This window comes from Medicago sativa, chromosome 5 (assembly GCF_051527215.1).
Source record: "Medicago sativa cultivar Bolivia chromosome 5, Bolivia_mono, whole genome shotgun sequence".
Classification (NCBI taxonomy): domain Eukaryota; kingdom Viridiplantae; phylum Streptophyta; class Magnoliopsida; order Fabales; family Fabaceae; genus Medicago; species Medicago sativa.
The window spans coordinates 22122529-22140165 of NC_140753.1; the positions used below are offsets into that span (position 1 = coordinate 22122529).

The 17637-nt window shown below is 29.7% G+C and overlaps 1 protein-coding gene and 1 long non-coding RNA gene across 2 annotated transcripts; both read left to right on the forward strand.

Moving 5' to 3' along the window:
- The first annotated feature begins 746 nt into the window (after window positions 1-746).
- Window positions 747-1999, forward strand: LOC146921027 (uncharacterized). Its single transcript, XR_015010753.1, has 2 exons — window positions 747-1667; window positions 1761-1999. It is a non-coding gene; the product is annotated as an uncharacterized LOC146921027 (long non-coding RNA).
- Window positions 2000-8007: 6008 nt separating this feature from the next.
- Window positions 8008-16640, forward strand: KNAT6 (homeobox protein knotted-1-like 6). The gene is made up of 5 exons (XM_085714424.1): window positions 8008-8388; window positions 8493-8615; window positions 8714-8861; window positions 15934-16172; window positions 16259-16640. Exons 1-5 carry the CDS (start codon window positions 8104-8106, stop codon window positions 16415-16417), a joined length of 954 nt encoding a protein of 317 aa, XP_085570550.1. The 5' UTR covers window positions 8008-8103; the 3' UTR covers window positions 16418-16640.
- The last annotated feature ends 997 nt before the right edge of the window (window positions 16641-17637 follow it).

Genomic DNA, 17637 nt, shown 5'->3' on the forward strand with positions numbered 1-17637 from the left:
TTATTATATACGTTCATTCCAGGCTAAAGTTTTTTTTTCTTTTCCACTCTAATTTCGACTCTGATTGACCGATCAATTTTACATATTAGTTACCGATATTTGTTGTAATTACTCGGAGATAACTTAATTATTGTGTACTTTTTTTTTGAAGGAGTTAATTATTGTATACTCTTTTTGAAATTTTTTTAATCTTCGGAAATAAGATTTATCTTAAATAGGATCAACGTTATGTACATCGTATCAAATCAAAGTACCACTTTTATATATCATCGTTTCAAACTAATTTTTTAAGTCTCCGGAAAAAATGTCGTCCATATATATGATAAATTGTTTTCTATAATTTGGTACCATTTTTTTCGTGTAAGGTACGTATGTACTGTTTTTAATCAGAAAAAAATAGCAATTGGCAGTACCATTTTTTTTAGCAATTACTCTGTTTGGACTCCAATATTTTTTATTTTATTTTTTTGGTACAAGCCATATTGTTTTTTTTGTCTCCGTTTTTTATGATATCATGCTATTGCCGTATTCAATGCATATTTAATTTGGTTTACAAATATGGTAGCTTCTTTCTTAACAGAATATATATATGGTAACTATTATTTTGAAAATTATTGTGTACTTTTTTTTTTAAGGAGTTAATTATTGTATACTCTTTCTGAAATTTTTTTAATCTTCGGAAATAAGATTTATCTTAAATGGGATCAACGTTATGTACATCGTATCAAATCAAAGTACCACTTTTATATATCATCGTATCAAACTAATTTTTTAAATCTTCGAAAAAAATGTCGTCCATATATATGATAAATTGTTTTCAATAATTTGGTACCATTTTTTTCGTGTAAGGTGCGTATGCACTGTTTTTAATCAGAAAAAAATAGCAATTGGCAGTACCATTTTTTTTAGCAATTACTCTGTTTGGACTCCAATTTTATTTTTTTTTGGTACAAGCCATATTGTTTTTTTTGTCTCCGTTTTTTATGATATCATGCTATTGCCATATTCAATGCATATTTAATTTGGTTTACAAATATGGTAGCTTCTTTCTTAACAAAATATATATATATGGTAACTATTTTTTTGAAAATAAATATATATCCTTGCTTAGTATTGTTCCAAGAACCGTTTCAAAAAAAAAAAGTATTGTTCCAAGAAAGGCGAAGTGTGTGGTATAATTTGTGAAATAATAGAATGTGTATGGTTTCCTTGCATGCGTTTTTTTTCCATGCGTTTTTTGTGTAAACAAAAGGTTCCATGCGTTTTTTTTCCTTTAATGACGTATTATTTCCATGGCCGATCCAATGGTTGTATGACAAGTGTCAATTTCACTTTGTCAGCCAATCGGAATTCATCATGTTTTGTTTTTGTTTTTATTCTTTTGGTTGCTACCCATGATAATTAATTTGTTATTTACTGCCTATCAAAAGGTCATGTCATATTTGATCATTTCATCTGCTTTTTTGTTTCTTTTTCACATATTGTTGTTGGTAATAACAAAAGTAAGTCTTGCAATGGCTCCGAGATCAGTTGATAACATCTCTGAGGTCAGTCCAGTGAAGGAATCATGGACCATTGTCGTTCGAATTGTCCGTGCTTGGTTCGTTCGTGATGTCAATCGTGACGCTCACCCTTTTTCACTTGATATGGTGTTGATGGATGCATCGGTTAGGCTATTCCTAATTTTTGTTTCGCACTTAAAATTTTCTTAGAATTCCATTTATTTTGTTTTTTAATTGTTTTTTTTTTTGTGTGATCAGGGCAACAAAATTCATGCAACTGTGCGGAGGACTCTTATCTACAAGTTTGAAAAGGATTTGCAAGAGGGAAAGGTCTACAATATGAGTAACTTTGGTGTCGCTGCGAATATTGGTTCTTATCGGACAACCAAGCTGAAATTCTAAGGAGCATTTAATGTTCTTTTGATATTTTGATATTTAAAAAAAAAAAAAATACACATCTTCACTTTAATGTTCTTTTGTGAATTCTTATTTGGCAAGTATACCACGAGTTTTAATTGGCACGGGATCGCGTATAATGACAGAGTTTATGAAATCAGCAAATTATTTCAATACCATTAACGTTTGTTAATAACGAGTTTGTTATGAAATACACAAATTTTTTTATTATCAATGTTATTATGAAATACGTAAAAAAAAATTATTATCAAATGATGATCAAATATTATGACCTTTTTTATTATCAAGTGATGGTCAAATAATATGAATATTTTGTTTTTTTTTACAGTATATGACAATTTTGTGAAAAATTCTTAAAGATGAATTATGTATGTTTTTTGTGCTTAATAATTCATACTTAATAGATGTTTTTGTTAAAAAAATTCTATTTTTTTAGAATAGATTGACATTTTCTACACATTTCTGGAGAATCTCATTCAAAAATATGAAGACTAAATTTGAGTTGACTAAAAAATAGATACCAAGAATGGTGATGAAAACTTTTGGAAGACTAAAAAACTAACAAATTTTTTAGCGAAAATAAAATGAAATATATATTTTTTGAAAGAAAAACTAAAACGACGTATTGATATATTGAAAAATTAAGAATACCATTCTTTATTTTTTTGACAAAGAATACCATTATTTTGTTACTCTGAATATGTCAAAAAAAAATTACATATTCATCATCATCTCTAAAAATAAAAGTATTTCTTAATCATTGATCCACATCACCTCATAAATCACAAATACATATTTGACTTTGCCATTAATTACAATTTATTTCTATTAATTTTCTATTTACCATTTCATATTTCGGTTTCTAAGCAATTGAATCATGGAAGAGTGCCAATTTTACATCACACTTTTTATTTGTTCAAAATGTAATTTACTTTCTATTCTATTATTTTCCTATATATAGTCTCTGTTTATTTCATCATTTTTAGCTGTATATTTCTTCCATATGGTGCTGTTAAACTCCAAAAAGTTGTTATGGAACCAAGATCAGGTAACGTTTATGAGATCAACCCAGTCAAAGAATCATGGAACATAATCATTCGAATCATTTGGGTTTGGTTTGTTCATGATGTGATGTCAACTGTGACACACACCGGTTCTCTATATATCTTTCCCATGGATGCATCATTATGTATGTTATGAATATAATTTTTTCACTTTTTAAATTAATCTAATTTTTTTATCTTTGTTTGTTTGCATTTTTCAGGGTAACAAAATTCATGTCACTGTGTGAAGATTTTGAATTTGATAAGATTGATAAGACATAAGAAGATGTGGGAAAAAAATGGGTTAGAAGTTTTTCTTTCACGTGAGAAGATTGATGAGTCTAAGTATGGTTTGGATATATATTGAATCTACAAAGATCACAATCGAAAGAGAAAAGAGTCAAAGAAAAATAATCCAAATTTTGTTCATGGTCCTTTGATCTACAAATGTAGAAACAATAATTACGAGAGCATGAGATGTATATTGGTGAATAAGAATATATATATATATATATATATATATATATATATATATATATATTAGTATTTTTTGTTATAAAATTAAAATTAATTTTAAACGTGTTACAAACCTGAATGTATTGTTTTTTTGTCATGTTTACATGGAACGTCTTAAAATGAGATAGAAGAGTGAATCTAATACTATAGTTTTGTTAATATTATTGTTTGAAATATTGCTTATTCTCTGAGATCTATTTTATGTGCTAAATTATTTAGCCTCATTTTGCCAATTCCTATCCTAATTTTTTTTACGTGTGACATAATGGTGCCTTTGAAGTTTGGTTTGATATTTATCTATCATCTAATTGATTAATCTCATGTCATATTTTGGTATTAATTTATTAAAAAATAAATTAATTTTTGAATGAGTTTTGTTTGCATGTTATCGATATCCAACGAAACCTCTTGGTACTTCAGAATTGATAAATTTTCTCAATAAAAAAATATTAAATACCACAACATATTTGAAAACAAAATTCTAATTTAAAATTAACATATATACTTGCAGCTAAAAGAACGTGGTGCAAATAGCAAATGAAGGTTGATTCAGTTGGTAAGAAATTAAGTTACTTGCAAGGTTGTGGGTTCAATTTTCTGTTGGCGATGTGAGGACCTGATCTTTGATAGATGCTCTATAAGTATCTGTGTAAATGTTGTTAGAGTCTTAAGGTTTATCCTGATTGTGGTGAAGTTTCCGAAGTCCAAGTAGCCTAAAGTTGTTTTATAAAAAAAAAAAATGAAATGTGATGCAACTAAACTTGCAGCTATTTTTATTCAAAAAAAAAAACTTGCAGCTATTTTTTTGGTTCTACAAGGTATCTATAATGTCAAACAAATCTCCCACATTAAAACTTCAAAATATTTGCAACAATTTTTTTTTATAACCAAAGTAACATTTAAAAGTATATATGTGGCAAGTTTGAAAAGAAAAATTATACCATCATTTCTTAATCTTAAATGAGATTACTTATTATTGTAAAAAAAAAGAAGTTAAAGCATCACTTAAAAGAAAAGGTTTAAAGCAAATTCCTTTTAATTGAGATTCAAAATAACAAGTTATAAATGCATTCAATTTATTTTGAATTCACACAGAATAAATCAACCCTCATATTAACTTTGAATTTTGAATTCAAACACACAAAAAAAAGGATAATGATAATAGTAATATTACCCAAAAAAAATTGATAATGGTAAAACTTCATTCAACTAATTCTTATAATATCAGTTTTTTTTTTCAAAGAATTCTTATATTATCAGCTGACAACTAAAATCTCTATTATAAACATTTGATTACATTTTTTTTATAGTACATGTGTCTGTCCTTCTCTCTATGCTAATTGTCATTGATTGTTATGATTTGGGCATATGTTATGATAGTATTATTAATTTGCCTGGCGTGATCATTGATTTTATTAAGAAATGATTTTAATTTGTGAACTCTTAAAAAGGTATCAGCGTCATCATTGTTTTTATTAAGAAATAATTTTAATTTTTGAATTCTTAAAAAGGTGTGTAAGGGATACAAAAACGGTACAATAATGTTTTTTTAATGGAAAACAAAATGGTTCCATCAACCCCTCAAAAAAAAAAAGATGCATCAAATAGGAATAAATTATTCTCCAATCACCTTTATAATTGCATACTTATAGCTAAAATTAACTTACACTCACCACTCAAATAAAATAACGATAAAGAATGATCATTGCAATTTGTGGGAGTGATGTGATATGTGTAATTAAAAATCGATTTTAATTTATAATTAAATCTAATTTTATGTACTCAATCAATGGAGTTCATACTATGTCCCTTGAGCATAGCTCAATTGGTAGGACAATGCATTATTATATGCAGGGGCCGGGGTTCGAACCCCGGACACCCCATTCATTCACCTTACAAGGTGAATTCTAGCCACTAGGCTACCTAATTCTCCATTGTTTCTTTGCATATACATCCTTATCAAATTGAAATCTTATTTTTCAGTCTTTTTTTTTGTAAATTCTCTAATTCTAATATTTAATGTGAAATGTAGGATGTGGGATGTGTTTGCTTCAAGGTATTTTTAAAGTTACTCGAGAAGATCTCCTCAAATTAACATGCATATTTTTAAGGTGTTCATTCTCCATTGTTTCTTTGCATATACATCCTTATCAAATTGAAATCTTATTTTTCAGTCTTTTTTTGTAAATTCTCTAATTCTAATATTTTATGTGAAATGTAGGATGTGGGATGTGTTCGCTTCAAGGTATTTTTAAAGTTACTCGAGAAGATCTCCTCAAATTGACCACGTGAAAAATGATTGAAGGATTGAAATTAAATATTAAGTTTAAATTTTAGTCATTTCAAATTAAATATTAAAAAAATATGGTTCATCATAATGTTTGGAGTTCAGAGGGATCATGCAATGGGTTGGATCATCATATTTGATTAAGCGAAATTCCACAAGTGAGATTGACACCACATCTTCACCAGAAACTTTAAGACATCATGTATATCGGTCATCTCACTTATGTTTCTCAATATATACTCCTGCATCTAATGTAAAATTTACCTCACATATGACACATTAACCTTTCTCCTTATACAAGAGACTCTTGGTGTTTGTAATATGTTGAGATGGTAAAATAAGGTCAGAGACACAACATGATATATATATATATATATATATATATATATATATATATATATATATATATATATATATATATATGAGTTAGTAGATGTTTCATAGATGGGTGTCTTTGTTCCATTTTTCTTTTTTTAGAAAAGAGAAAGTAAATTAGAAAAAAAAGATTAAAAAGCAACTTCAAAATGAGAGAAATGATAAGGGAAACAACTAAGTAGTGTGTATTTAGTCTGTAAAAGTATAGAAAATATAGTGAGTTGTTGGTAATTTTATGAATTTATTGAAGGAATTTGAGATTAATTGTTGGGTAATTATGCTGCCAAAATATTAGACTAAACAAAAGTCACATTAATTTACATTGTCTAATAACCACATATTTTGTGAACTCAGTAGAACACATCTACATTATTGCATTATCAGATCCGACCAAAGACCAAAAGTGACGGAATTTTGAAATAATAGAGGTTGATAAAAAATTTGCATGAAAGCTAATGATATCCAAAGACTAAAATTTAAGATAAAATATTAAAAAAATGACATCCAGAAATTAACAAAATAAATCATGATATTGTTGGGACTTTCTTGGGTGTCTACATTGAGTTGTATCGTTACATTAGACTAAGATGAACCACACAAATGAGGTTGATATCACGTGTTCATCCAAAGTCTTGAGACATGATGTGTATAGGTTATCTCACTTTTATGTTGTTCAACATTTACTCTTGCATATAATGTAAAATTGTAACCCACAATTGACACTCCCGCTCTCCCATATGTTGAACCGAGATATGATACCATCATTGGGCCTTCTGGAGCAAGCAACACAGGTGTGGATCCACTTCTTGAATAAAAAGAAACTACGCAAGTGAGAATGATACCACATGTTTAAGGCTTAAGTATATAAGTTTTTTTTACTTATTTGTTGCTCAACATCCACTCATTTATCTAATGTTCGACTTTAAGCCTGTAACTGGCATTTTTTTAGGGAGCCTTTAACTGACACTTCATACATAACAATATTCTCTCCCTCAAGTATGATTAAATTTTAGTCGGTTCTTGGCACGAGTGTCCATATTTTTCATTTATATGTTCGGTTTTTATTTTTAATTTTTTATGTTATATGGGGTTGTGATGTTGTTGTTAGTTTAATGTCATAAACCTAACATAACTATTAGCAGTTTTTTTTTTTGAGAGAATAACTATTAGTAGTGTTGGTGATATAATAATAAATTGACAAAAAAAATAGTATGTTGCTTCTCTCTCTCTCTCTCTCTCTCTCTATATATATATATATATATATAGGGGCCGAGTTCGAAACTCAGACACCCCAGTTATTAAATAAGTTATTAATAGTCAATTCCCTGCACAAGATCAATAGAGACTGACGAGAAAAAAAAACCAAGCAAGCAACACTATATATACACAGAACACAAAAAAAAAACTCCATAATTAATTTTGTTTCGTTTTTGAATTAATCCATTTATTATCGATAAATATATTCAAAATATATTCTTAACTTTAGTCAACCGTGTAAAATATTTCAACGTTAAAGATTAATATTTCAACATTACATTCGTTAAATTACTGTTGTTTAATGTTACAAAAATCCAAATAAATATATACACGTTAATATTGATATATAATATTTAATTAAAAATACGATAACAATACGTGTTATTGATAAATTGAATATAAAATAAAGAATTTTCCATTTAAATAATATTTATATAATAAAAAAAGTCGAAAATCTAGCCCGTGCTTGGCACGGGTCTACATACTAGTTATCAATAAAAGCAGGAAGACTTCATTCATAATATTAGTCGTGTTGAGGTAAGTAATAATATAAAATAAAGATACGGAAATTGTTGATTACTTAACTATACTACTAGTAGTATTTGTATTGTGTGAGAACTTTATCTTTTTCTGTAGTGGCTATCTCTAGCAGCAACAAGAAGAACAAGTTCCAATCCAAAAAACAAGTTTCAGCATCATCACGTTGATGGAAGAAATGTACGGAGTACCAACAACAGTGGAATACGGCGACAAATCCCTGATGATGACACCGGAGAATCTAATCTTCCCGACGGACTACAACAGTTTCCTCATGTCCACCACTTCATCAACCAACCGAATTCCTATGTTCGGATCCGACGATATCTTCACGGCGGCGGAATCTTCTTCCGCCGCAATTCAAGATGACGTGGCATCTAATATCATGAAAGCTAAAATTGCTTCTCATCCTTATTACCCTCGCCTCCTTCAAGCTTATATGGATTGCCAAAAGGTAAATTAAGTTTGTTATTAGAATCATCATATCTGATCGTAACTGTAACTACTCGGCAACGCGCGGGTCTCAATCTAGTTTAACGAATTTGTATAATTGTTTAGGTTGGTGCTCCTCCTGAAATTGCAAGTTTATTGGAGGAGATTCAAAGAGAAAACGATATGTGTAAAAGAGACGTCGTTGTTTCCACGTGTTTTGGAGCCGATCCCGAGCTTGATGAATTTATGGTCCCCCCCCTTAAATCCTTTCTTTCTTTCTTTTTATTTTATTGAAAATAAATAAATTAAATGCAACTTTATATTGATGTTGATTATGGTTGTTTCAGGAAAGTTATTGTGACATGCTTGTGAAGTATAAATCAGACCTTACTCGACCTTTTGACGAAGCTACAACGTTTCTGAACAAGATCGAAACGCAACTCAGTCATCTCTGCACTGGTGGTGCTGCTGCTGCTTCAGTTCCAACTGCTTCTGGTTTGTTTGTTTTTCTTCTCTCTCTTTCTGTTAGTTTTGGAACTCGATGTATTTTTTTGTTGATAACTGTGCTTTGATTCTTATCCTCTTGTGGATTAGTTTTTTTTGTTTACCTTTAACTATTTGTTTTTGTGTGATTTGAGAACCTAAATAATATACACAGTATAGTTTAATAATTACTACTACTATTAAACAAGATGAATACACAGATTTCCAAGTAAATCAAGGAAAATAATTAACAAAAATAGAAGAAAGGTAAACCCTAATAATACATCCACATCACACAGATACACACATATCCTCTTTCTATGCGTGTGCAGTTTTTTTGTTTTTGGGTCAAATTTTGTGTGCAGTTATAATGTGAGTTTTAATGTTTTATGGAATGCTTTTCAGTTTTCACTGTTAAACCGTAACGTAATCTGTGATGTTTGTTTTTGTTATAGGAAAAGTTTGTGGTGTTTGGTCATTCAAACCTTTCTTCTTTTACAGTTACACGGGTCTTTAATTACACTAGAGATTTTTGTCTTGTTTGTACTTTTGAGTTTTGAGTAGTTAGCATCACTACTCACACTTCATTTCTTCATAGTTTTCATATTTTTTATTTGTTTTATTACTAGCTATCTGCTTCATCCTCGTGAATAATGTTCAGTTTTTATGAACAACAAGGACTTTCTAACTTGACATTGCAAACAGTGGCCTAGATTCATTCAATACACTGACCAAATTTTTTTTCTTAAATGGCTCATTTGCTTCTTGCATCTATTACCTATCAAATTGTTTCTTCTTTTATTTCTTTATACTATAGTTTTAATTTTGTATGCTTTCCAGCTCATGGACACACGTATCATGCTTAATCTGATAAAGTTTCTGTTAACAAAATTTATACAGAAAATACATTCAATGAAGTAAGTTGGTTTCTATTCATAAATCATGACATACTCAGAAAATACTTCTTGTGTGCTGTCTATCTTTTGTTGGTTTCTATGTAAGTTAAGGAAACCAATGTTGCCGTGATTTTTTTTTCCTTCAAAATGATATTGTTTTTTTTATTAGCGTAATTCGCTTATGTTCATATTTGGTATCATAGTGAGTTTGATTGCACCACGGTGAGCCATTGTGATTTTGCAAAATCATAGTGGTTCGACGTGATACAAAACCTACATATTACAATCAAATTGTTGTGTGATAATATTATGTTCAAGTAAAACTTTTTTATGTTCATGAAAAGAAGAGCATTGCTCAGGCTTGAATTGTTGTCGGGCTTTGGTAGTAGAATGCAGCAGAAAAAGTTCAAAATTTGTTGTAATTGAGAACATTGAAATTTACATGTTCTTCAAATGGTACATGTAACATCAACATGCAATTGTTGCGAAATTTTTTGTGATTTGTTTTTATTTGTTGTAGTTGATGATGTTTTCTTGTTTGGTGCGGTTGTTTGGTCACCTATGGTGTTACTCAAACCATGGGCATTCAATGTTTTTACTCTTATATATAATATCTATATTAAAAAAGAACATCAACATGCAATTCATTTATGTGAATTAGTGTTTGGCCTAGAAACATCCCTTTTAAGGTGTGTGCCAACTTCATTTATACTTGCATTGCATCTTTTTTTTTTTTGAGTAATTGCATTGCATCTTTCCTATTGAGCCAACAAATCTTCTCATTCAAAATTCATATTTTTATTTCTCTAAAATATTTACATATTTTGATAGGATATCACGGTTTTAATACACAAATACTCAAATACTGGTAGTACTTATTTGGTACGAAATTTTTCATGAGATAATCTATTTTGCATGAAGCTTAATTGTAATTTCATAAATTCATTTGGTGATGTATCACATGATAAATATAATAACCTTCCAAAGCTCCTACATTTTGGATTAGATGAACACAACATGATCTGACAGTAATGGCATGCAATGATTCTACTTTCATACTTTATTAATTATATAATGTATCGAGTTCCAATAGACCACAAGGGATCCATGCTGTTGTTGGTTGATAAAAAAAAAATAGCCATTGGGAATTGTCTAAAGGGCTGATAGTCTGTAGTATGTAGCTAAAGTAATGTCAGATTTTCTTTAAATGAGTCATTTAGACAATTGTAGTATGAGGAATTGTCTAAAGGGCTGATAGTCTGTAGTATGGACCACATACATCAATTATTGAATAAACTTAAAAAGTGAAAAGTTTCTTACATTTGAGACCGGAGGGAGTAAGTGCAAAGCAGTTTGGGTTGGTAAGTTCATGGTTTTAAATTGTGGTTGCAGTTACGCCGCAAACCCTTATATCGCGGAAAAATACTGTTGAAATTTTGGTTGCGGAGACCTTAAAATCCGTTATATTGTGGTCGCACTTTAAAACCATGGATACAATTAGAAAAACAAATAAGCTAAAAATTGTAGTCAGGTTTAAAACCATGGATACAATTAGAAAAACAAATAAGCTTAAAATTGTAGTCAGGTTTTTCTGTTATTACTATATTTGAAGGAAGGTTTTTTAATGTATTGTGAACTAAGGAGTCCAACTGATTTAGAATTTGATGGTTTGCTTCTTATAATGATATATCTTCCAGATCTTAACGAATTTCTTATTATAAAAACTATATCTTACACATGCATATGGGAGTATATTTATTTTTGTAGTTATATATAAACTTTAATTTTATAGATTTTATTTTGGTTTTATGGATTCTAGAATATATGTTAACAATTCCCATGCCCATTTGCTGATTATGGAAGCTGGCACAGATGTATTAAATATATCAATTTTGAAAGAATATTTTATGCTGTAAAGCATGGTCACTGGTCAGGTTGGTTATGATTTGAAAATATTGTTGTTTATGTTTGAAAGTACAAATTACCTTTTCCGTTTTTAGCTGTGATGTTTTTAATTAGTAAATTAGTACTTTAGATTGCATCATAAACGGATTCTCCTTCATCATCCCTTTTACAAATATAAATTCTTAATCTTTGCTTCATAATCAAATTGTTGATAGGAGGATATGAAATCCTTTCTTTTTAATTTATTCTTGTTGTCCTTCTGCTGCAATCAGGCGTTAAATTGGATCTTGTGTTTCTAAGAAGCAAGTTTTTAGGTGTTTAGGGGGCATAAGTTCTTTTGATGGTTAGTTTGGTGGTTAGAGTGTTCAGTGATGAATAATTTAAGTGTTGCATCCGTACCCTAAATGACATTTGTTAGTATGATCCATACTAATAATACCGATATTTTTCTGCTATGTTTATCAACTTGTGCTTTTTATTGATCTTCCCCAACTGCTATGAGAAAATCTCTTGGAATTTATGTCGTGAAATAAATGATGTCATCTTCAGTCTTTATTTTGAATGTCTATACCCGAAGACACTGGTTAACATTTTTCTTATAATTATAGTACGTGAAATACTTAGAATGACATGGTTGATTATTAGTGTTCATTAGACCTCTAAAGTGACTTCAATATTTTGATTTTAATTTTGATTTGTTTTTTTTTTTGTGTGTGTAATATATAACTTTTAGAAGTTTGGGTTATTTTAAAGTGTTTAAATAATGACAACTAGAATCACCTCAATGTGAATCCTAAAGTGTTTCTTTTCCCTTTATGACCGAAGACATGTTTAAGTACAAAAAAGTGTACTACATCCAGGCCATATATATTATAAAGTGTAGCTTGAGATTAAAGTTGATGATTGTATATAGGAAGAAAATAGAGGATTGAAGTGAAAAGGAATAATAAACATTAAATTTTGGTAGTGATAGAGTCAATATAGTTGGAGTCACATTCTCAATAGAAATGCACCATGTTTTATTATATTAAAAAAAATAACAATAAACTATAAAGTTCTTTGCTTGAGCCTTATCTCTTACAAGGACATTTGAATGTAAACATGTTGGCTGTTCATTACTTTATGTTGTGGCATATATAGAATTGCAAATTGGAAGGTGGGATGTTTATTGGGTGGCACTTTGGTGCCATTAATGGCATGTGGCACCATGCCATTAGATTAGGGCCACACATTGCCTCAAGTGTGTGTGTGTGATGTGTGTGTTGGGTGCCATCAATGGCCATGATTTAATGGCACGGTGCCATTAATGGCACCCAAGTATTGTCCATGTTTATTAGTGTCATTGCGAAATGGGTAAGAGATTGGACGAATTGACATCGAGTATAAAGTAACAATATAGATCATATAAGAGAATATGTTTGTAGCATTGGAGTGAAACAAGAGTTGCTACATCTTACTCAATGATTCTAGCAACAAATATGTTTACGAAGAGAGAATATGTAAATAGTGGGGTCCATTTGAGTTTTTAAAGTTGTAGGCTATTGGAGTAAAAAATTTGGACAATTCTTCATAGTGATATGCTGGTTATGGCCCACTAAAAATGGAGTAGATATTTCTTCATTTTTCTTAAGGTCAAGTTAGACAAGTCTGTGCACAAGATTATTTCTACAATTAGATTAAAACCCTTTATCGATATAATGTGACTTGATTGAATGATAGAAAATAAACTTGTATATCTTGTTAGACCAATTCACTTGTATACATTAGACAAAGTTTTTTGAGATCTCCATTACATTAGTTTTACCGTATAAAATTCTAATCAATGCTACCAAGTTATATTTAAATTGTTTATTCACTCTAGAATTATAGTAATAGACACTTTAAAAATGGAGAGGATCCTTATTCCTTACCCTAAAAATATGGTTAGAACCAAATTTTGGTTTTAGCATATGCGTAGATCCTAGAAAAGAGTAGACTGGTTTATTCTGTGCAGTCTGTTTATATACGTTTTGCTATATTGTCTTTTTTTTGGGTTAATTTCCTTTTACTTGTTTAAATTTTTGTCTATTCCTATGGGCTGAAATTGAAGAACCAAATAAACCCTAGGGTTTTTTTGGTTGGTAAAGAATAAACCTTAGGTTTTACTAGAAGGCTAATGATTTCACTTTTAGAACTAAAATTACTACAAGTTACAATTACAATTACAAGGTCTCGGATCTCCAAAATAACTTGGACTCATCAGAAATATGGAATGAAACAAGAATGAAAACCTTGGAAGCTGTATAATAATAATGCAGTTTGGTAGTATTATATATATTTAACTAATAGGAGGAGGAAGTGATTCTGATGAATACTGAAAACTGATTATAGAACCTTTTACAAAACAATCCCGTGTACAACGGGTGATATACATTACAAGATTATTAAAAATTTCACATGCACTCCCGGAATTTAAGCTGTTTTCTACAGCAGCTTTTACGTTTGAAAGAACGTTCAATGCCATGAATATCTTCCCCCCCACGCACTCTGCCTTACCCTGTCTTTGTGCTTTGTTTTGTTATTGTTCACTATGAGCTTCTGCTATTAACCTTTAGACCAATGGAGGAACTATAACACTTGTCGAATTGTAAATGCACTTTCTTTTATAGGGTCCCTCTTTGGAAAAGAAACCTATCTTATTCTCTTGATGGTAGAGTATAGTTTTGGTTGGACATTTGCTTTTGGGAACAATTTTCGTACTCATGCTACTACTAGCATGTTACAGGGTCTTCATTTCACAAATTAAATGTGAGCATAGTTTAAATAAGTAAATAAATAAATAAATGTACTTAGTTTGAACAAATTTTAATGGTAAATTTGAATGAGGAAATTCATGGTATGGTATGGTAAATTGGTACGTACAAATTGATTGAATGTGAACTTGGACTTGGAGTGATTCTGGATTGGGACATAGTAGTGACAATGGATGGAACCAGGCACTGACACTGATGTTTTCTTTTTCTTTACACTTTTTTCTTTCTTTTCTTTCCAACCTAGGTCTGCTATGATCTGACGTGTACAGTGTACTCTCATGCGACGGTCAAATCCTTGTCGGATTGGGTGGGTGTCAGAAGCAACTTATGGCTACTCGTGGGCTACTACTAGCCCTCTAATTAAACATTATTCCATATTTAAGATAAGTTAGTCAGAAATGATAGAGTTGCAAAAGTTTATCCCTAGATTAATTAATGTTTAGGAAAAAATATACTCCCTCCCCTCGGGTCTTAAATATAAGAAAATATTCATTTTTTAGGTTCATTGAGTAGTTAATGTATCTGGTCTACATTAATTATTCAATGAATTTAAAAAAAGAATTTTTTCTTATATTTGAGACCGGATGGAGTAATTAGATACTCTCTCCGGTCCTTATTATAAGAAACAATTGATTTTTTTGGTTCATAGAATAATTAATGTATCTTATTATAAATATAGACTAGATACATCATTTACACAATGAACCTAAAAAGTTAACTTTTTCTTATAATAAGGACCGGAAGGAATATTAGGATTCGCCATTTAAGATAAGCTGGTCAGATTATTTTTAAAAAAAAGGTCGGTAATAATTGTGGCAAAAGTACCACAGTAGATTGACTTTGTATTTTAGGTTACAAAGTTATTTAGATTTAGATAGAAGAACAATTATTGTATAGCAAACTTGAAGAAGAAAAATGGAACAATTTTTACTTAGTACGGCCAAATCAAATTAATTGGACACACATAAATATGAAACATTAGTTTATGGTTTATAAATTAAAGTATTTTCTCCAGATTAATATTTATACAAAGTTTATAAATTAATATTAAGAGTCTTCAACTAATTTATAAATATATTAATAGATATTAAGAGATTGTCTTTAATTAATTATTAGATTAAATTAACACAGTTTGCTTTTTTAATGGTTCATATGGACCTTCCAAAAAAAAAAGAACTTAAGGTAAACTTTTACAATTTTTTAATAATAATGTAATGTAAAAATAGAGTGTATTTTACATAATGTAATGTTTTATTAAAAATAGTAAAAGTTTATCTTTCGACAATGTTTTTGAGCTCCATCAGTACACCTTTTTAAGAGTATATTTTGCATAATTTTTTAACAAAGTTTTTTAAAGAAATTGTTAGCATCTTCATTTTATTTTTGCATAATCAATGGTGTTTATTTTTGTACGGTTTTAATATTTAACATAGAGATAGAAACAATTAACATTGAGCTTAATGATTTTTCCTATTTTCTTTGTTTCGCTAGATGATGGTGGTGCATCTTCGGACGAAGATCTTAGTACAGGAGATGGTGATGTTCAAGATGGACAATCAAGGGGAGAAGATCGTGAGCTCAAAGATAGGCTTTTACGCAAATTTGGAAGTCATATTGGTACTTTGAAATTGGAGTTTTCAAAGAAGAAAAAGAAGGGTAAGCTTCCAAAAGAAGCAAGACAAACATTACTTCAATGGTGGAATGTTCACTACAAATGGCCTTACCCTACGGTAAATATTTCATTTCCCATTTACTAAACTTTATACTAATAATCATTCAAAATTAACAACGAAAAATGTTTTACATGATTATGCAGGAAGCTGATAAGATTGAGTTGGCTAAGTCAACAGGGTTAGACCAGAAGCAAATTAACAATTGGTTTATTAATCAAAGAAAACGTCATTGGAAACCATCTGAGAATATGCAATTTTCTATGATGGAAAATTTTACAGGACGGTTTCTTTCTGAAGAATGAGGGTGCATTTTCATGACAATCTCAAATGTATATCCTAGGTAATTATTGGTGCTATTTTCTTTTGTAAATTCTAAATTAAAAAGCAGATTACTGACACTAAAATCCTTATTTTCCCACAAAGAAGAAGGGAAATAATCATAGTAATTTGCGTCACTTGTATTCTTGATGAATAACTACTTGACATTGTGAATGAATGCATATATACTTGCTTCATGGTCCTAAATGAGTTTCACTTTTTTACTTCTGATTTAATAATATTAATTTTTATTTTTTAGTGGCACGTAAAATATAATTAATAGTATATGCATGATTATTATTTAAATAAAAAAAAGTATATGCATGACTATGTAGTAGTCAATGTCTTTTTACTTTGTATATACCATTATATAAAAGGATACATAGTTTTAGTGTAGTACATTTTCTTTCAATTACATCCTTTATTTAAACATTGATGTTTACCATTTTATCCTTTTAATAAGATAATTTAAAGTTAAATCTGATTAAAGTAGGAACAATCTCACAATAATAAAAAAAAATCTTATTCAATTACTTTTTACAATCTTCACTTTAAAGTGGACATATTTCGATTTATTTATTAAAATTATTTGAGTGGGGTTTACTAAATTTTATAACTAAACATAATAGAAAAAGAGGATTAGACGTGCATATTTTTTTTTTTTTTTTGAGATAATGATAGACGTGCATGTTAATGTTTGTTTTTTTTTTTTTTGTCTTATAATGTTTGTTTGTTTTTTTGGTTCAATAGCTTAGGAGCAAGATCACACACTTTTGTAAAGTGTGGAGAAGTGGGGAATCCGGGGTTCGAACCCCGGCCCCTGCAAACATTGTCCCTGGTAGCTACCTAGCTACCAACTGAGCTACACTTACGGGACAATTTTTTTTTTTTGTCAGGTAGCCTAGTGGCTAGAATTCTCATTTTTCAAGGAGAATAAGTGGGGTGTCTGGGATTCGAACCCCGTCTCCTGCATATAACAATGCATGTCTCTGCCAACTGAGCTATGGTCACGGGGACTGTTTGTTTTTCTACTAGTGGTAATAATAAATACATCAATAATCGATAAAATTAATTTTGTAAATTTACTTTTTTTTTTTTTTTATCATTTTATGATTCTTTTATTCGTATGTCAAGTAAACAAATGTGTCATTGGGGAGTGTACCTCAAAAAATAAAGTATAATAGGGGATGAAACGTTTGCTCGA

Bases quoted from the DNA above. Each gene is read 5' to 3' on its own strand.
- KNAT6 (XM_085714424.1), top strand. From the start codon at position 8,104: ATGGAAGAAATGTACGGAGTACCAACAACAGTGGAATACGGCGACAAA. The intron at 8,616-8,713 runs GTCCCCCCCCTT...TGGTTGTTTCAG, and splicing joins CCGAGCTTGATGAATTTATG to GAAAGTTATTGTGACATGCT. The intron at 16,173-16,258 runs GTAAATATTTCA...ATGATTATGCAG, and splicing joins ACAAATGGCCTTACCCTACG to GAAGCTGATAAGATTGAGTT.